General features: G+C 48.5%; 1 protein-coding gene across 1 annotated transcript in view; it reads left to right on the top strand.

The window, feature by feature from the left end:
• The first annotated feature begins 833 nt into the window (after positions 1 to 833).
• LOC134983886 (oocyte zinc finger protein XlCOF6-like) overlaps positions 834 to 20,932 on the top strand; it is a 36,268-nt gene continuing 16,169 nt past the window's right edge. Inside the window, exons 1-2 of the mRNA XM_063949493.1 lie at positions 834 to 1,118; positions 3,686 to 4,085. Of these exons, the coding sequence (XP_063805563.1) occupies positions 834 to 1,118; positions 3,686 to 4,085 (685 nt within the window). The remainder of the gene's footprint in view (positions 1,119 to 3,685; positions 4,086 to 20,932) is intronic.

Below are 20,932 nucleotides of genomic sequence, written 5' to 3'. Positions count from 1 at the left end.
ACTGAGTCTGGAGGAGGGATATAGAGGGAGGAGCCAGGTCACGCCCCTTAAAAGTCTTAAAGTGCCCATGTCTCCTGCGGATCCCTTCTATACCCCATGGTTCTTTTGATGACCCCAGCATCGTCTACGGACTAAGAGAAAAGGATTTACCGGTAGGTATCAAAATCCTATTTTTTCATCTACCACGTCACAGTCCTTTTGGCCTGCGAGGCCTAGAAAGAATAAGCCTTCGAACACCTTCTTCAGAGGTGGTCGTGCCAAAGGAAAGAAACCTGCTCCCGCAGGTTCCCAGACCCAGAAGCCCGCTTCTGATATCCCTAGGTCCCCGCATGACGGTGGACAGCTAGGCCTGGAGGAAGGTCAGGTGGGGGCTAGACTCTGGCAGTTCAGCCACGTCTGGGTATCATCTGGCCTGGACCCCAGGGTCCTGGATATAGTGTCCAGGGGGTACAGACTGGAGTTTCAAGATCCCCCGCCTCACCTTTTCTTCAGGTTGGGTTTGCCAGCCCTGCTGGCAGACAGGACAATTCTTTTGGAGGCCATCAGAAAATTGGTGGTTTCAGAGGTCCTTGTTCCTGTCCCACTTCAGCAGTGGAACAAGGGTTATTATTTGAACCTTTTTGTGGTACCGAAACCGGATGGTTCGGTACGGCCTATTCTAAACTTAAAATCTTTGAACCCTTATCTCAGGGAGTTCAAATTCAAGATGGCATCTGAGAGCTGTCATCTCAGGACTGTCGGAGGGGGAGTTCCTGGTGTCCCTGGACATCAAGGATGCTTACCTCCACATTCCCATTTGTACGCCGCATCAAGCATATCTCAGGTTTGCGCTGATGGACGATCATTATCAGTTCCAGGCGCTACCGTTTGGCCTCTCCACAGCACTGAGGATCTTCATCAAGGTGATAGCGGAGATGATGGTTCTCCTCCGCAAACAGGGGGTGAACATAATTCCATATCTGGACGATCTCCTGATCAAGGCGTTGTCCAGGGTGAGGTTGTTGCGTTACATCGCGCTCAGGAGGCACGGTTGGATCCTAAACCTTCCAAAGTCTCATCTGGAGCCGACAAAGAGGCTGTCTTTCCTGGGAATGATCCTCGACATGGAAGTGCAGAGGGTATTTCTGCCGGTGGATTAAGCGTTGGTGATTCAAGCAATGATCTGGGAGGTCCTAAAGCCTACCCGGGTATCTGTTCATCAATGCATACACCTTCTGGGGAAGATGGTTGCTGCCTACAAGGCTCTGCAGTATGGCAGGTTTCATGCTCAACTCTTTCAGCTGGACCTATTGGACCAGTGGTCGGGCTCTCACCTACACATGCACAAGAGGATACGCCTGTCTCCGAAAGCCAGGATTTCACTCCTCTGGTGGCTGCAACTTCCGCACCTTCTGGAAGGGAGAAGGTTCGGAATTCAAGACTGGATCCTTTTAACCACAGATGCAAGTCTAAGAGGTTGGGGAGCAGTCGCTCTGGGGGAAACCTTTCAGGGACGATGGTCGGATCAAGAGTCACTTCTCCCAATAAACATCCTGGAACTCAGGGCCGTTTACAACGCCCTTCTGCAAGCAGCACACCTTTTACGGGATCGGGCTGTTCAGGTGCAGTCGGACAATGTGACCACAGTGGCCTACATAAACCGACAAGGTGGAATGAAGAGCAGCGCTGCCATGTCAGAGGTGTCAAAAATCCTCATCTGGGCAAAAAGGCACGCGGTGGCGATATCGGCAATCTTCATTCCGGGCGTAGACAACTGGGAAGCAGACTTCCTCAGCAGACACGATCTCCATCCAGGGGAGTGGGGCCTCCATCTGAAGGTGTTCGAGGAGGTAACCGGTTGGTGGGGGGTTCCCCACATATACATGATGGCCTCACGCCTCAACAAGAAGCTTTGGAGGTACTGTTCCAGGTCAAGAGACCGACAGGCAGTGGTGGTGGACGCACTGGTAACACCGTGGGTGTTTAAGTCAGTGTATGTTTTCCCTCCACTTCCTCTGATACCAAAGGTTCTTCAGTTTCGTGAGAAGAACAAAGGTTGAGGCTATCCTCATTGCTCTGGACTGGCCAAGGAGGGCTTGGTACGCGGATCTGCTGGATCTTCTGCTGGCCTTTACCTCTTCGGGAGGATCTGCTTCTGCAGGGGCCGTTCGCTTATCAAGACTTACCGCGGCTACGTTTGACTGCATGGCAGTTGAACGCCAGATCTTAGCTCGGAAAGGTATCCCGAGTGAGGTCATTCCTACCCTGATACAGGCCAGGAAGGGGGTAACGTCTAAACATTACCATCGCATTTGGAAGAAATATATTTCTTGGTGTGAGGCCAAGAAGTTTCCGGCGGTGGAGTTTTAACTTGGACGTTTTCTCCTTTTCCTGCAAGCAGGGGTGGATATGGGACTGAGCCTGGGCTCCATCAAGGTCCAGATCTCTGCTTTGTCCATCTTCTTCCAAAAACAATTGGCTGTTCTTCCTAAGGTTCAGACCTTTTTGAAAGGGGTTCTGCACATCCAGCATCCCTTTGTGGCCCCTACGGCTCCATGGGATCTTGATGTGGTGTGGCAGTTCCTGCAATCTGCTTGGTTTGAGCCTCTACAGGAGGCTGACCTCAAGTTTCTCACATGGAAGGCGGTCACCTTGTTGGCCTTGGCTTCTGCACAACTCGTGTCGGAATTGGGGGCTTTATCTTGTAAAAGCCCCTATCTGATCTTCCATGAAGACAGGGCGGAACTTAGGACTCATGCACAGTTCCACCAAAGGTTGTGTCGGCTTTCCACATCAACCAACCTATTGTGGTGCCAGCGGCTACTGACTCAATTACTTCAAAGGCCTTGGATGTAGGGAGGACTTTGAAGATTTACGTGAAGAGGACGGCTCGTCATAGGAAAAGTGACTCTCTGTTTGTCCTCTATGATCCAAAAAAAATTTGATTTCCTGCTGGATCAGGTTCACTATCCAGTATGCTTATTCCACGGCAGGATTGCCGTGTCTGAGATCTGTAAAGGCCCACTCTACTCGTAAAGTGGGCTCTTCCTGGGCGGCTGCCCGGGGTGTCTCGGCGGTACAACTCTGCCAAGCAGCTACTTGGTCTGGGTCGAACACGTTTTGCCAAGTTTTACAAGTCCAATACTTTGGCCTCTGATGACCTCAAGTTTGGTCAAGCAGTGTTGCAAGAGCCTCCGCTCTCCCTCCCGTACTGGGAGCTTTGGTACATCCCCATGCTACTATTATGGACCCCAGCATCCTCTAGGACGTAAGAGAAAATAGGATTTTGGTTACCTACCGGTAAATCCTTTTCTCGTAGTCCGTAGAAGATGCTGGGCATTGGTTTTATGGTTCAGTGTTACCTGGTTCCTAGGTAAATTCTGCGTTGTTTATTATTTCAGCTGTTGCTGAAGTTGTTCCGGCATGTTGTCCGGATTATCCTGTTTGTGTGAGCTGGTATAAATCTCACCACTATCTGTGTAATGCCTTCTCTCTAAGTATGTTGTCTCCTCTGGCACAGTTTCTAGAGTGAGTCTGGTAGGAGGGGCATAGAGGGAGGAGCCAGCCCACACTCTTAAACTCGTAAAGTGCCAATGGCTCCTGGTGGACCCGTCTATACCCCTTGGTACTAATATGGACCCCAGCATCCTCTATGGACTACGAGAAAAGGATTTACTGGTAGGTAACCAAAATCCTATTTTTTTAGGTAGAACATCTGTCTAATATTAAAACAGAAGATACAGAGGGAGAAGAAGAGACGTATGTGACTGTTATAAAAGAAGAAGATATAGACGGAGAAGAAGAGATGTATGTGACTGATATAAAGGCAGAAGATATAGAGGGAGAAGAGGAGACGTATGTGACTGATATAAAGACAGAAGATATAGAGGGAGAAGAAGAGACAAATGTGACCGATATAAAGACAGAAGATATAGAGGGAGAAGAAGAGACAAATGTGACCGATATAAAGGCAGAAGATATAGAGGGAGAAGAAGAGACATATGTGACTGATATGAAGGAAGAAGATACAGAGGGAGAAGAAGACACGTATGTGAGGGGTAATCAGCAGTGTAAGGAGGAGGAGATCCCTACAGATATCAGCACAGGTGAGTAATAAACACTTATTACAGAAGTCAAATATTCTCATTGCTGTCACTACAGCAATCTCTTATCCTATACCCTCCTCCGCCATCAACCCTGTTCTCAGTTGGGTGTTTCTAACAAGGCTATCCATGACAACTATCACATGTAGAGAGTTATTACACACAGCACTATAATGTTATTAAAAGTAACAAGCAGAAGTTTATTAGTGATTATATATAAATGTGTATATACGTATGTATATAATATAATTAGTATTGTTTTTTGTGGAGTGCCTAATTTATATGCATTTTGTTAGATGATGCAGGTATGAAATATATCCTGCTATACAGTAGACCTGAGCTCACCAAATACAATTCGTATAAGATTTAGAAATAAAATTACATTTGAATCTAGAACTTCAAGTAAAACAGATTAAAAGCTTATCACAAGTACATATTTGTATAATCATAAAGCAAGCGTTTTGCACTTGTTGTCACCCTTGCATGGGCGGGCTTGTTCTTATCCACTCCAATTCACTCTAAATCCAAATTGCGTGTCGCCCAATGCGTTTTGTCAATAGTGACTTCTTCAGGGGTGTTTTCTGTTAAAGGCTTTATCCTCAAATATCAATTGTGCAGACTTGAAATAATTGTGTAACCTTCAGACGGTAATTGTGGACTTGTTCATGATGAACACATTCCTAATTACTTGTGAATAATAGTTCCTGCTCTGTGCAGTTCTGAGGTTATGACTTTAGGGAATGTAATGGTCAGATCAAATATTGCTCAATCTAAGGTCTCCCAGTAGCCTTACTACATACATAAATGTGTCATTACTATTTTAACTAACAATAATAAACAGTGGAGTTTTAGTTCATGTATTGCTCAGTGCATTTAAGCCTGCAGCTCCCGACAAGGGACCCCACTATACTGCAGGTCCTACTCTATTGCTCAAAATAATTACCATAAAAACAGCTATCACATTAGTGTAAAACTTTAGGTTTGCTCTCAGCATCGGAACATTTGCCGAAAGGCTCGGATTAGTTTTCAGATCATCAGCTGACGTGCCACCATATCTCACGTGGCCCTCCAATTCACCAGATCTGGGACTGTGGGACTGTTTGGCATTGTACTGTTGGTGCAGTTCCTGATGCGTTTGGAACGATTGGTGGTTGCTAGACGCCCTAAATGCCTGTGGTCCTGATTTGTCATGATCTACTTTTGCCCACTGTTCCACAGCTGAGATTCTTGGTGTCCATGCTTCTTCCACTGTAGATGGATACTACTCACTGTCTACAAGGGATCACCAACAAACAAATGCCGGTCTCTGACAAAACCAATGGCTCCCTTATGCCAGTCGTATCACGTGCATAACCTATGGTCCCATCTGAAAAAGAAACAATATCTCAACAAATTTGCATTGCATCAATACCTCAGACATTCACAATGATCATCCAATAGTTTGTGTCACCATCTACACACACATGTGCACGTCCCATGTCGTTGTACTTATATATATTTTGGTAAAGCGGCACTCCTCAAGAAGACCTGAAGTTGATATTAAAGAATCAATACTAGGTGCCCTCCAAACCAGGCTGCATCAGTTGGTATAACGTAATGTGGAATCCATACAAGGAGGCACTCAGAATAAATAGACCAGGCAGTTTAGTGTACCAACGTTTCAATGCTCTATTCGCGGCATTTTCGTTAGGGTGCAGAACACAAGAGACATACAACCACTCACCTAATATACCCGGTGGAACCGTCCATGTCGCCATCCGTTGCGCGCTCCAGCACATCAAAGTGACGTCATCTGACGCACGCTACGTCCGGGGACACGGAGAGAACCTCGTCCACGTGACCAATAGTAACCAATGAGGAGAAAAGTATCAAGTAACCTGCCAACAAAACAGTGTAACAACACCGATCAAATTCTATCCTCTTAGATATATATATCTTTCTCCGGCAGGGACCACAGGTTATCCATAGGATAACATTGGGATATGATGACGTGACAGCGGATTTGCAACAAACTGTCAAAGCTTTCAGCCTCCCAGCATGCAACGGGCCTGTCCATATATCCCCGCCTCCTGGCTCAGGCAAATCGGCTTTTTGTTTGGTGCGGCAGGAGCCGGACCATGGTCAGAGGGCTGATGTTTAGCAGCCATAAGTTTTCTTATTTTATTTTTATATGAGTGATCTTTCTAAAAAACATCTTATACTCACCTTAGAGTCGCTCCAACATCTCCCCGCCGGGTCGCGACAACGCTTTCCCATGTGTACAGTGAGGCAGGCACAGGTTCTAGTAAACCTTCATGGGCTAATTTGCACAGACATTATTCAATGTAGCTGAACAGTTTATACCAGCTCCTATACCTGTGATAGGTTTCACTATTAACCCTTACATGCAACATTCATTCTGAGGTTTATACACCTAGGGAATTGTCAGCCTCTCAAAAAAGCAGGCTGAAACGCTAGTGGTAAGTAAATCACATAGACATGATACAACATCTTAACAGTCTACACATGTTTTAGATGAGGATTCGTTGGAGGATGAGGACTCATTGCACTTCAGAAGGTCTCAGCTCAGTGGACATATCTGAGCTAATTAGTGCTATGTAAGCCATTCTATCCTCAGAAGAGGCAGCAGAGCCTGTGTTAAAAACTAAGGCAACTGTGTTTAAACATCCCAAAACAGCTGATGGAAATTTTGAGTTACGCCCAGTAGGAAATTAGTATTCCAGGAAATGGAATTCCAATTATCCTCGTCCAGCTGGGGACTGTTTAAAAAAAAAAGGGAGACGGCTCCCAAAGTAGATTTGCAGGTCTTAGATTGGTGCGAAAATCTACATTACTTTTGTTTTCAACATCAATAAATGATGTCACTGGTTGTGTGGCCTGACTGGAAAGGCAGCAGGAAGCAGGATAAAGTACTCCTGCTTATATAGGTCCTTTCTGCCTTTTTCAGCTGTTCTACGGGCTCTTTCGGGCCCTTTCTTGCCCCTCTGTGTGTTTTGTAGGTTGCGGAGGCGGGGAGCCATTCATTTGGCTTTTGCAGGTTGCAGCCTACCCCCGGATCCGAAGCCGCGGACTGAAGTTATGCAGTGATCCCACCGCGGACCGGACCTCAGCGAGGTAGCGCTGCTACTCACGAGGGCTGTGTGGCTCTTGTGCCTAGCCGTGCTGTTGAAGCCGTTTGGAGAGGTTGACTGGGGATCAGCGGTGACCGCGGTGGGAGACACGGAGCGGAGCTGCTCTCCCGGTATCTGATGCAGCGCATACTACGGGGATTGGTGGCCTCAGCAGGGACGCGTCAGGTTAGTCAGCTCACCTGCCTGCAGCCTACCTTCTCCTACTGTCCGGCCGTAGAAGCCCTGAGTCATGGGGAATACACGGAGCGCTTGCCTGTCATCACTCCAGCAGTGTCCCGGCATCTCCCCCTCTCCTCCTAACCCATGGTGCTACGGTGGAATCTGGCAGAGCTGTGAATTATAGAGGACATACACGTGGGGTTCCTATGCATCCAGATACGCTACCCTGTGCCACTGCATCCTAGTACCCTCTCCTGCCTTATTACTGACCTGGTTCACCCACCATAGTCGTCCAGTTTCTTCTGATTTGGGCTTCCCTGCCAGAAGTGGCCATCTTGAAAACTGGCAATATAGCCACATGCCCTCCTGAAACCAGCCACTTCTCTGGGAGCTACAGACACTGACAGCCCATGATCAGTGCCCTTCACTACAGCCTCAGTGATTTCTGGCAGGGACTTCTGCCGCTGCGGCCCTACCTGGGCAGTAAGTGGTCGCCTGAACTGCTTTTATTATTATTATTATTATTATTATTGCCTGGCCTCCACTCCTGCTCTGTTGACTCCCTCTAGTGGCAGACTGTGCTGACTACATCCTCCATACTGTTTGACTTCTTCAATACTTCTGCTATGTCCTCCTGACCTTGTTCTCTAATCTCCGTAATGTTATGCTGATGAATGGGCAGAACTGGAAAATCATCTCATAAGAAAGCTAAACCCATTGTTTAAACCCATGGATAGCCAGGTGGGCTCTCTTCTTCTCTCGGTTCTCCTTCAAACTCTTTAACCGCCCAGGAACCTTATATCGAAGAGCAGATGCACTATCTCGTTATTTTCAAATGAATGATTCACTCAACTCCTCTGAGAAACAATTTATTCTGAATCCGGCTTCATTTGCTCCAGCTCGTACTGTTCGGGCTGTAACACACTGGCCGGTTTCTCCCGGCTGGCAAAAAGCCGGACAAACTTTGTCCGGCTTTTTGCCATCCGGGAGAAACCGGCAGAGTCTGTCACACAGGACGGCTTTGAGCCGTGTGTAATGCTGTGCGCATGCGCAGCATTAGACACGGCTTGGGAAAAAGGCGTTGTGTGTGAAAGCTCCCCTTCACACACAATGTTCACTGACTGCAAAGACGGTCCGGCAGCCGGACCTTCCAGTGGATAGTTCCGGCTGCAACCCAGCAGCCAGGCCGGGGCCGTGCAGTGTGAAGGGACCCTACCCCTCACACTGTTAATTACAATGCCGGCACGGGAAAAAGCCATCCGTCTTTTTCCCGGCCGGCAAAAGCCGGCTCGTGTGTTTTAGCCCTTCCTCTACCTCCTCCGGGGAGAACTTTTGTAGCACCAAAATTTTGCAGGAAATTGCTTACGTGGGCTCATTCTTCATCTTTCATGCGCCATGCCAGTGGTCTTAAGACTCTCGGGTTCATTCAGTGATTCTACTGGTAGCCTCATCTTAAAACGGATGTCTTTGAATTTGTAGCAGCCTTTTCCAAGTGTGTTCAACATAAAAGTCCACGAACATCTACCTCGGGTCTTCTTCATCCACTTCCAACACCTCTAAAGCCTTGGACTCACTGTCACAACTGAGGGCCTGAGCTAACAAGAGGCAGCCTCAGTTGTAGGGGCTGAAGTGTAATGAAACCTGGCAGGTTGTATCAGACCCCTAGACATATAGAAGAATTGCCCGAAGGCGTGACCACGACAACCAGAAATAAAAGTCAATGATGTTTATTTATGACAAAACTCCGTAACACAGCAGCAGAAAAAGATAAATGATAATCGGCAGAAAAGGGTACCGGCACTTTAAGAAGAGCTGACCTCTGCTGGAAGCTGGATGCTGAGAGCAGGTGGATCTGTAGCTGGAAGCAGATGGATCCCAGAGGATAGGAGAGTCAGGCTACACCGCAGGTGGAATGCTGGTGCGGGTCTCTTTAGTGGAGGTTTGGAGATGGTAACTGGAACCTGGAAAACAACCACAGGAGAGAGACAAACAGGAACTAGGTATGACAACCAAAGCACTGACGCCTTCCTTGCTCAGGCACAGCGTATTTATACCTGCAGCAAGGAAGGGATTGGCTAGGCAATTATGCAGATTATCAATACAGACAACAGATTCGAGGAAATGGTCAGATGACAGAATCCAAGATGGCTGCGCCCATGCAGACACTTGGAGGGAAGTTTGGTTTGTAATCCATGTGAGAATTGAAACAGTAATGGCGGCCCCGGCCACAGGAGACGGGAGACGCCAGACTGTTGAATGCACATCTACGCCACGCGGGCACAGCGGAGGCCGCGGCTGACGTAATCGCCACTGTGACACTCTGCATGCAGGATCTCAGTAACAGCGGCGGAGGCCGCAGGAGATGCCATTCCAGATGTAACATGGCGCCGCGGTGACCGTGTCTCAGAGTGACAGGAGAGGAGGCAGGAATGTGGACATCAGTATAACAGACAGGATTCGGTCCTGGAACGCTGAGCCAGCCTCAGGAGGCATCTGAAAGGTAAATACTGGCGTCCAGATACCCGGATCGTGACACTCACATCTCTATGGATTTCATAACCGATTTGCCAGTCTCCATAGGGCACAACACCATTTGGGTCATTTGTGGAATGATTTTCGAAGATGGCTCACTTCATACCCCTCACCGGTCTTCCCTCTGCTCCTCAGCTATCCAAATTGTTTTTCTCATAGATTTTTCATTTGCATTGCCTTCCACAGGAAATAGTTTCTGATCAGGGTCCTCAATTCGTCTGGAAAGCTCTCAGCTCTGTTCTAGGAATCAAGTTGAACTTCTCTTCAGCCTACCATCCCCAGACTGACTGACAGACTGAGAGAGTCGACCAAGATCTGGAAACTTTCTTATGGATGTTCATGTCCCCTGCTCAGGAAGACTGGATGGATTACCTCCCATTTGCTGAGTTTGCATACAATAACCTATATCATTCTTCTACCAATTCCACTCCTTTCTTCATTAATTATAGTTTTCATCCACAAGTTCCTTCCTTGTAATCTCTCCCACCTCTTGAGGTTCCTCCTGCTGAATCTGCTCTTCGTCGTTTCACTAAGATTTGGAGACAAATTTATAAGGCACTACTTAAGACTTCCCAGAAATAAAAGACCTATGCTGATCGGAAACGTAGGAAACGTAGTCATTATTCCTAGTCTCAAAGTGGGAGATCGTGTTTGGATATCCACCAGAAACCTCAGACTCAATGTTCCTACCAAAAAGTTTGCTCCAAGATTCATCGGTCCGTATCCTATTAAAAGAGTGTTGAATCCTGTTTCTTACAAGGTGAAACTGCCTCCCTATTTGAAAATTCCCAATGCCTTCCACATTTCTCTGCTAAAGCCTCTTGTACTAAATCTTTTTTGGGCAGCTTTCCCTTAACCTCCCAGGGTTAAAGCTGCTCAAAATGAGGAACTCGAGGTTCATAAGTTTCTTGACTTCCGCAAGAGGTATGGTCGTGTCCAGTATCTCATAGATTGGAGAGGATATGGTCCGGAGGAAAGATCTTGGGTGGCTGCAGAGGATGTTCATGCTCCAAGACTGAGTTGTGCCTTTCATGCCAAGAATCCCACTAAGCAGCGTGGGTGTTCGGAGACCCCCTAAAAAGGGGGGTACTGTCAGCATCTGGAGTCTTACCTCCGGCTCTGGTCCCTGTGGCCTTCCTCTTAGCTGGCTGGTGTCGCTGCAATGGATAGGAACTACAGCAGCAAGGTCCTCTGGAGTGGCTGCCGGGTGTCTGGAGGCCGGGGTCCGGGTCCTGGGGAGCGGAGCATGGCAGCCGGAGGTGTCTGTTTCCAAGTGTCCTGTTGCTGGAGTGCGGCGTCTGGGAGGCTGAGGCCAGAGGTTGTGGCTGTGTGCTGGTACCACATGTGTCCTCTGTGCAGGGAGCCACCACATTGGAGACCAATCCTAGTCAATAGGTATCCCAGTTCGCGTCCAGCCAATCAGGTACAGGCTTCCCTTATAAAAAGGGGTTGATGCTTAGCTATGTTGCCAGTACTTCAAGTTACTTGCTGCTGTAAGGTGCCCTGCGCTCTGCGCTCCCAGGTTAACCCCTGGTATCCTGGTTCTGTTATGTCCGCCTGTTGGTCAGTTCTGTTATTGCAGTCCTTTGCTCCCAGTCCACCTACTCTTGCGATTTAACCGCTGGGTCCTCTATCTGGTAGAGGGTCTCCGTTTGCTGATGGTGCTCACAGCGATACGCTCTTCGTCAGTGTTTAAAAATCACAAGTCATCTCTTCATTCCATGTTCTTCAGCATAATTTGCAAATCACAAGTCACTTCATTCAGTATTTTTCAGCGTCGGTTACAAGTCGGGAACCTTTCGTCTTTCAGAATTCACTCAGACTTCTCTCCTAGTCGTTGTGTATGATTGAGGTCTCATTAAAACTGAATTCCTCTTTCTTCAGTGTATCGTTCTCGGTCATTGTCCTCATTGCCTACCCCTCTACATCTTCGGGCCTAAGTGTTCAATCCATGAGTAAGAACTACATTCAGCCACATCGTTTCCTTCCTTTGCCGATAGCTGCTCCCTCAGTCAATTATCAGTCATCAGATCCCCAACTCAGGCCAAGCGTGACATGGAAGAAGGGGAATTCCTGGTTTCTTTGGATATTAAGGATGCGTATCTTCACATCCCAATATGGCTGCCTCTTCAGGTTTACCTCATGTTTGCACTGCAGCACAGTCACTACCAGGCCTTGCCTTTTGGTCTCTCAACTGCACTGAGGGTATTATCAGGGGTGATGGCAGAGATGTTGCTACAACTCCGCAAGCAGGAAGTGAACATCATTCCATACTTGGACGATCTCCTCATAATGGCTATATTCAGAGCACAGTTGATGGAAAAGATCAGCCTTCCAACACGACTACTCACGGATCATGGGTGGATTCTCAATCTGCAGAAATCCCACCTAGAACCTACGCAGAGGCTTCAGTTCCTGGTAATGATACTGGACACGATGTCTCAGAAGGTGTTCCTTCCTATGGACGAGGCAAAGATAATTCAGACTATGGTATGTTCCATTTTGAAGCTGAACAAAATCTCGGTACATCTTTGCATAAGCTTACTGGGAAAGATGATGGCCTCCTACGACGCAATTCAGTACGGAAGATTCCATGCATGACCATTCCAGCTGGATCTGCTGGACAAATGGTCTGGGTCACATCTACACATGCGCCAGATGATATGCCTTTCACCAAACGCCAGGATTTCCCTCTTATGGTGGTTGCTGATCTCCCTCCTGGAGGGTCGACACTTCGGAATTCAGGATTGGATTCTGTTGACAACGGATGCAAGCCTCCATTGTTGGGGTGCAGTGACCCTAGGGGCTCGGTTCCAATGAAGGTGGTCTGATCAAGAGGCTTCCCTTCCGATAAATGTTTTGGAACTCAGGATGATTTACAATGCCCTTCTGCTGACCTCTATGTCCTACAGTATCAGGCCATACAGGTATTGTCAGAAAACGCACCAACTGTGGTGTACATAAACCAACAAGGAGGTCCAAACAGCAGAGCTGCAATGAGGGAGGTGTCACAGATACTCCTCTGGGTGGAGCGGAATTCCAAGGCCATTTCCGCCGTATTAATTCCGTGAGTAGACAATTGGGGAGCAGACTTCCTTAGTAGACACGATCTGCACCTGGGGAAATGGGTTCTCTACCCGCAAGTGTTACAGCAGATATTTCATTGGTGGGGCTGCCTGCAAATTGACTTGTTGGTTTCTCAGCTCACCAAGAAGCTCCTGCGCTACTGTTCTGGGACGAGGGATCCACAGGCCGTAGCAGTGGATGCTCTGGCGACACCGTGGATTTACCAGTTGGTGTACTTGTTTCCTCCAGTTCCTCTAATTCCAAGAGTTCTCAAAGGATTTAAAGGGCAGGGTTCATGTAATTCTGATTGCCCCATACTGGCCCTGCAGGACTTGGTATGTAGACAATCTAGCCTTATTACTCGTAGGCCCCTGGCCTCTGCCACTTCAGGATGATCGTCTTACACAAGGGCCGTTAGTCTATCCAGACTTACCACGGCTACGTTTGATGCAATGGAAGTATATTGGGAGGATTTTTGCCAGGAAAGAGATTCCGGGCAAGGTTATCTCGACTGTGCTCCAAGCTGGCCAGATGGTCGCATTGAAACATAACCATCGCATATGGAAGAAATGTGTCTCTTGGTGTGAGGATCAACAGTATTCTGCTGTGGATTTTCATCTGGGACATTTCTTGCACTTCCTGCAGGCTGTTGTGGATGTGGGCCTACATTTAGGCTCCATAAAAGTTCAAATCTCAGACTTATCTTTTTCTTCCAGGGAACAATTGGCTGTTCTCCCAGTGGTCCAGATGTTCTTGACAGGTGTCCTTTATATTCGACCACCCTTTGTGCCTCCCAGAGCGCCGTGAGTTCTCAATTTGGTTCTGGTCTTTCTCCAATTGGTTTGATTTAACCTTTCCACAAGGTGGACATGGAGTATTTGACATGGCAGGCTATCATGTTGTTGGCCTTGGCCTTGGTGAGGCGTGTTTTGGAATTAGGGGCCTTATCCTGTAAGAGTCCTTCTCTGGTGTTTCATGAGGATAGAGCTGTGCTCAAAACTCGCTAGACATTCTTGCCTAAGGTGCTGTCAGCATTTCATATTAATTGGCCGATGGTGGTTCTGGTTGTCACTGGCACGTCTGTTACACCAATGTCCTTGGACGTGGTTTGGGCTTTGGAGATTTATGTCAAGAGGCCAGCTCGTCTTAAAATCAGACTATCTTTTTGTTCTCTGATGCTTCAAAGATTGGTTGTCCTCCTTCGAAACAGTCTATTGCATGTTGGATCAGGCTTACGATCCAACAGGCTCACTCTTCGGCGGCTTTGCCGCTGCCTAGGTCTGTTCAGGCCCACTCCACACGGGCAGTGGGTTCTTCCTAGGTGGCTGCCCGGGGTGTCTCGGCTTTGCAGTTATGCTGGGCAGCTACTTGGTTGGGTTCGAACACGCTGTAAAGTTTTAAAGGTTCAACACCTTGGCAACTGAGGACTTTCAGTTTGGTCAATCAGTTTTGATTGGGTCTCGGCACTCTCCCACCCGGTTTGGAGTTTTGGAACTTCCCCATGGTACTAAGACCAACCCAGTATCCCCTTGGACATTAGAGAAAATAGGATTTTAATACCTACCGGTAAACCCTTTTTTTCATAGTCCATAGGGGATACTGGGCACCCACCTCTGTGCTTTGATATTTTCCAGCAAGAGTTGTTCTTGTGTGTTGTATTTTTGGTCTGCTTTTGCTGTCCCTATTTTCAAATTAGGTTTAGTGTTGCTATCCTCTTGTTATGTTGTGTGCTGGTTCGTTCTCTCACCACTTTCTTGTCCCTTTTCCTCCTTTCAAAGTATGTCCGTCTCCTCGGGCACAGTTTTCCTAGACTGAGTCTACAGGAGGGGCTTAGAAGGGGGGAGCCAGCACACTCTCTGAAGAAGTTTTAAAGTGCCAGGCTCCAATGAACCCCATCTATACCCCATGGTACTAAGACCATCCCAGTATCCCCTACAGACTAAGAGAAAAGGATTTACCGGTAGGTATTAATATCCTATGTTTTCAGTATAGCAGGGCCATCCTCGGTTGAAGGTATCACTGCGAAGGCGCCGTTTCGCATTACAATAACCTTAGTAGGAAATACCCATTTGTATTGTACATTTCCTTGGGTGGAATAGATGCCTTTTGGCCAGCGTCACAGGAGAAATATCTGGAAATATCTGCAGATTATACAGGCACTCAGCTGTGGATGAGGAAAGCAAAGCAGCCTGGTGAATGCATTCTTTAATATGAAAAAACGAGATTTATGGTAAGAACTTACCTTTGTTAAATCTCTTTCTGCGAGGTACACTGGGCTCCACAAGGATTGGACAATGGAGTGTAGAGTAGGATCTTGATCTGAAGCACCAACAGGCTCAAAGCTTGACTGTTCCCAAGATGCACAGCGCCGCCTCCTCTATAACCCCGCCCCTCCGCACAGGAGCTCAGTTTTCAGTTAACCAGCCCAATGCAGTAGCAGGATAAGAGACGACAACAGTTAGTAGCCACATACACCACACTCTCACGACAGGAGAAGTGTCAGCGGCTAATGCCATACCATCCCAAAGAAGCTAAGTGTGTCAGGGTGGGCGCCTTGTGGAGCCCAGTGTACCTCGCAGAGAGATTTAACAAAGGTAAGTTCTTACCATAAATCTTGTTTTCTGCTGCGGGGTACACTGGGATTGGACAATGGGGATGTCCTAAAGCAGTTCCTTATGGGAGGGGATGCACTGTAGCGGGCACAAGAACCCGGCATCCAAAGGAGGCATCCTGGGAAGCGGCAGTATCGAAGGCATAGAACCTTATGAACGTGTTCACCGAGGACTACGTAGCCGCCTTGCACAATTGTTCAAGGATCGCACCACGGTGGGCCGCCCAAGAGGGTCCCACAGACCGAGTAGAATGGGCAGTAATGTGAGCAGGAGCTGACAGACCAGCCTTCACATAAGCATGTGCAATCACCATTCTAATCCATCTGGGCAAAGTCTGCTTGTGAGCAGGCCAGCCACGTTTGTGAAATCCAAACAATACAAAGAATCAGATTTCCTAATGGAAGCAGTTCTCTTCACATAGATACGGAGAGCCAGTACCACATCCAAAGACCGCTCTTTGGGAGACAAGTCAGGAGAGACAAGGGCAGGAACCACAATCTCCTGATTAAGGTGAAACGTAGAAACCACCTTAGGTAAATATCCGGGATGAGTCCTAAGGACCGCCCGGTCACGGTGAAATATCAGATGAGGTGAGCTACAAGACAAAGCACCCAAATCTGACACCCTTCTAGCTGAGGCAATAGCCAGCAGAAACACCACCTTAAGGGAAAGCCACTTAAGATCAGCTGAACCAAGAGGCTCAAATGGAGGTTCTTTTGCATGCCTCCAAAACCACCCAAGGAGCCACAGGCGAGACATAGGGAGGTTGGATACGCAACACACCCTGAGTAAATCTATGAACATCAGGCAAAGTTGCAATCTTTCTCTGAAACCACACCGACAAGGCAAAAATATGAACCTTTAGGGAGGCCAGCCACAAGCCTAAGTCTAGGCCTTGCTGAAGGAAAGCAAAAAGCTGTGCTGTACTAAATTTGGAAGCGTCATGATTGTTAGATGCGCACCAAACAAAGTAAGAATGCCAGACCCTATGGTAAATCCGAGCAGAAGCCGGTTTCCGGGCCCGCAACATAGTTTTAATGACCGCATCAGAAAACCCTTTAGCCCTCAAGATGGAAGCTTCAAGAGCCACGCCGTCAAAGACAGCCGGGCCAGGTCCTGGTAGACACATGGGCCCTGAACGAGGAGGTCTGGGTGTTGTGGAAGTCGTATTGGAAGCTCTGACGAGAGGCCCTGTAGGTCTGAGAACCAATGTCGTCTGGGCCACGCTGGAGCTATGAGAAGCAGGATTCCTGCTTGAACTTCCGAATCACTCTGGGCAGAAGTGACACTGGAGAGAACACGTACGGTAGCCGAAACTTCCATGGCACCACCAGCGCATCCACAAATGCTGCTTGAGGATCCCTTGTCCTTGCTCCGAAGACCGGAACCTTGTGATTGTGGCGAGACGCCATCGGATCCACGTCTGGAAGGCCCCACCTTTCCACTAGGAGTTGAAACGTTTCTGGATGGAGGCCCCACTCTCCGGCGTGTACGTCCTGACGACTGAGAGTCCGCTTCCCAATTCAGGACTCCCGGAATGAATATTGCCGGTAGATGGCGTTTCGCACATTGAAGAATCCGTGATACTTCCTTCATTGCCATGTGGCTTCGAGTGCCGCCTTGATGATTTATGTATGCCACTGTGTGGTGGCGTTGTCCAACTGTATCTGAACAGGACGGTTCTGTATCAAGTGCTGGGCTAGGTTCAACGAGTTGAAGACCGCCCGCAATTACAGAATGTTGATCGGGAGGAGAGACTTCTCCTTTGTCCACCGTCCCTGAAGGGAGTGTTGCTCCAACACCGCGCCCCAACCCCTCAGACTGGCCTCCGTTGTCAACAGTACCCAGTTGGGTATCCAGAAGGGACGGCCCCTGCCCAGTTGTTGGTCCTGGAGCCACCAGTACAGCGACAGACGGACCTCCGGAGTTGAGGAGATCATGTGAGATCTGATCCGGTGAGGCAGGCCGTCCCACTTGGCCAGAATCAGCCTCTGGAGGGGGCGAGAATGAAATTGAGCATACTCCACCATGTCGAATGCTGACACCATAAGGCCCAACACCTGCATTGCCGAATGAATCGACACTTGCGGACGAGAGAGGAAGCAACGAATCCTGTCCTGAAGTTTCAGGACCTTCTCCTGAGACAAGAACAACCGCTGGATGTGAGTGTCCAATAGCGCTCACAGATGCACTGAGCAGGGATCAGGGAGGATTTCTTCTAGTTGATGAGCCACCCGTGGGCTTGTAGAAACCGGATCGTCAAATCTAGGTGACGTAGGAGAATGTCTGGGGAATTTGCCAGGATCAACAGGTCATCTAGATACGGTAGGATCCTGACCCCTTGACGATGGAGTACCGCCGTCATGGCCGCCATAACCTTGGTGAAGACTCGTGGAGCCGTTGTTGAACCAAAGGGTAATGCCCGAAACTGGTAGTGAAGGTTGCCAACCGCAAACCTTGGGTATTGTTGATGTGACTCCAAGGCCAGAACTATAGAGCAAAGTGTTTCCATACGGAACTTGGAGACTCTCACATACTTGTTCAGGGCCTTGAGGTTGAGAATGGGCCGGGAGGACCCATTCGGTTTCGGAACTAGGAATAGTACCCCTGACCTCTCTGAGCAAGAGGCACCTGTACTACGACTCCTGAGTCCAGGAGGGTCTGTACCACCGAATGTAGGGTCTTTGCCTTTACTTGGTCCGAAGGGACGTCTGTCAGTCAAAATCGATGAGGGGGACGGTTTTTGAAGGCTATGGCGTAACCGTGAGTAACGACTTTCCGTACCCAGGCATCTGAAGTGGTCCTCAACCACTCCCTGGTATACCCTAGAAGCCAGCCCCCCACCCTGGTAATCCCCAGAGGGAGGCCTGCCCCGTCATGCGGCAGGCTTATCAGTCTTGGAAGCTGGCTGACGGGCAGCCCAGGCTCTTTTGGGCTTTGGCTTACCGGGTTTGGAAGTGCGGGCCTGCTTGTGGTACGCCTGACCTTTTGCTTTACCTGAAGGACGGAAGGGACGATAGGAAGTACTCTTAGCCTTCGGTACAGAAAGAGCAGTATTAGGCAGACACGCAGTTTTTGGCAGTAGCCAAATCAGCCACTATCTTGTGTAAGTCCTCTCCGAATAGGATATCTCCCTTGAAAGGGAGTACCTGCAGGGTTTTTCTAGAATCCAGATCCACAGACCAGGATCTCAGCCACAAATCCGTCGCGCCAGGACAGACGTAGTAGAAATCTTGGCTGCCAGAATGCCGACATCAGAAGCCGCCTCTTTAATATACAGAGAAGCTGTGACAATATACGACAAGCATTGTCTAGCATGGTCAGAAGAGATTTCAGCTTCCAACTCCTGGGCCCACGCAATAATAGCTTCTGCAGCCCATGTTGCTGCAATAGTGGGCTGCTGTGCAGCACCCGTGAGGGTGTTAATCGCTTTTAGACAACCCTCCACACGTTTGTCTGTAGGCTCCTTAAGAGACGTGATGGTAGTGACCGGTAGAGCTGAGGAGACCACCATCCGCGTCACATGTGAGTCCACTGGAGGAGGGTTCTCCCAATTTTTAGTCCGCTCTTGAGCGAGGGAATAGCGAGCAAGAAGCTTCTTGTGAGGTACAAACTTCTTTCCTGGGTTCTCCCAGGATTCCTGACGTATATCAACCAGGTGATCAGAGTGAGGTAAAACTTGTTTAACCACCTTCTGACGCTTGAATCTATCTGGTTTCTTAGGAGGGCCAGATGGCTCGAGATCATCTGTAATCTGTAAAATTACTCTAATGGCCTCCAAGAGATCAGGAACATCCACTTGTGAGCCAGTATAACAAGCAGTATTATCAGAATCTGTGGGGTCTGTGTAAACGCCATCTTCATCAGACGAGGTGTCAGGGACAGCAGTGGATTGTGAGGGAGTAATGGCCCGCTTAGAGGACACTTTTGTCTTAGGCGGGCGAGGGACAGACTTAGTAGTCAGTGACTGGTTCAATTTCTGTAACTGCGTGGACAAGGTATCTGCCCACGGAGAATTAGCTGCAGGGACTATATATGGTTTTACCGGCATAGGACCCATAGGGGGCATTAGTTTAGTAACTAGCATAGACTGCAATGTTTAGAATGTAGCCCACGGCGGGTCATTGTGTACCACCGTTGCCATAGTACCACTTACCTATGTTCACATGAGGCTCAGTCCACTTCTCCCTGTAGAATCCTCTGGGTGCCTGTGAAAAAATGTATACTCACATAATCCAGTGTAGCTTCTGTTCTTTGTATGATCCACGTACTTGGCAAAACAAAAAAACAGAAACCCGACCACGCACTGAAAGGGGTCCCATGTTTACACATGGGACCCCTTTCCCCGACTGCCAGGACCCCCCCTGACTCCTGTCAAAGAGGGTCCCTTCAGCCAATCAGGAAGCACCACGTCGTGGCACCCTCCTGATTGGCTGTGTGCTCCTGTAGTGTCTGTGAGGCTGCACACGGAAGAGATACAATGTAGCGCCTATGCGCTCCATTCTATCCAATGGTGGGAGCTTTGCGGTCAGCAGTGAGGTTACTTTCGGTCAACCGCTGACCGCAAAGTTCCCACCATTGGATACAATGGAGCGCGTAGGTGCTACCTTGTATCTCTGCCGTGTGCTGCCTCACTGACACTACAACTACATGAACCACCAGCGGGAGAAGGCGGCCCAAACGGCGCGCAAGCAATTTAGCAAAGAGTTTAATGTCGCAATTGAGGAGGGAAATAGGTCGGTAGCTCGAGCACTGGGTGGGGTCCTTACCCTCTTTTGGGATTACAGTTATATGTGCTTCCAAGGTCTGCGGAGAAAAGCCTTTCTCGGCAGAGATGGAATTGCACGCCTTCAAGAAGAGGGGTAACAGGGATTGTTTAAAGGCTTTATAGTATCCGACTGGGAAACCATCCGGGCCCGGACTCTTCCCAGTTGGTGTAGCCGCCAAGGCTGTTTCCAGCTCTTCTATGGTAAAGGGTTGTTCCAGAGCATCCAGGTCTGACTCAGGAAGTTTTGGAAATTCAACTTCTGCCAGGTATCTCTGTATCAATACCCTCAGATCAGAGGCAGCCTGAGGGGTTTGATCCTTTCTAAGATTATAGAGGGACTCATAATAAGTTTGGAAGGAATGAGCAATCTTAGGCAATGTATATGCAGCACGTCCCCCCGGCTCATGGACAGAGTGATTCGCAAAAAAATAGACCCGCACTTGAGCCCTCAGAGACTAACACCCATATACGAATGAATAGTGAATGCCCGTATTGTATGAAATAACAGCCGCGTTTGACTGATGGTCTTTTCATTCGTAATTCATAACTTTGCCAATCAAACAATTACGAATAGACCAGACA

Source organism: Pseudophryne corroboree, assembly GCF_028390025.1.
Source record: "Pseudophryne corroboree isolate aPseCor3 chromosome 3 unlocalized genomic scaffold, aPseCor3.hap2 SUPER_3_unloc_28, whole genome shotgun sequence".
Lineage (NCBI taxonomy): Eukaryota > Metazoa > Chordata > Amphibia > Anura > Myobatrachidae > Pseudophryne > Pseudophryne corroboree.
Note: the sequence above shows the minus strand (reverse complement) of the source record. Positions and strands in the feature narration are given on the sequence as shown.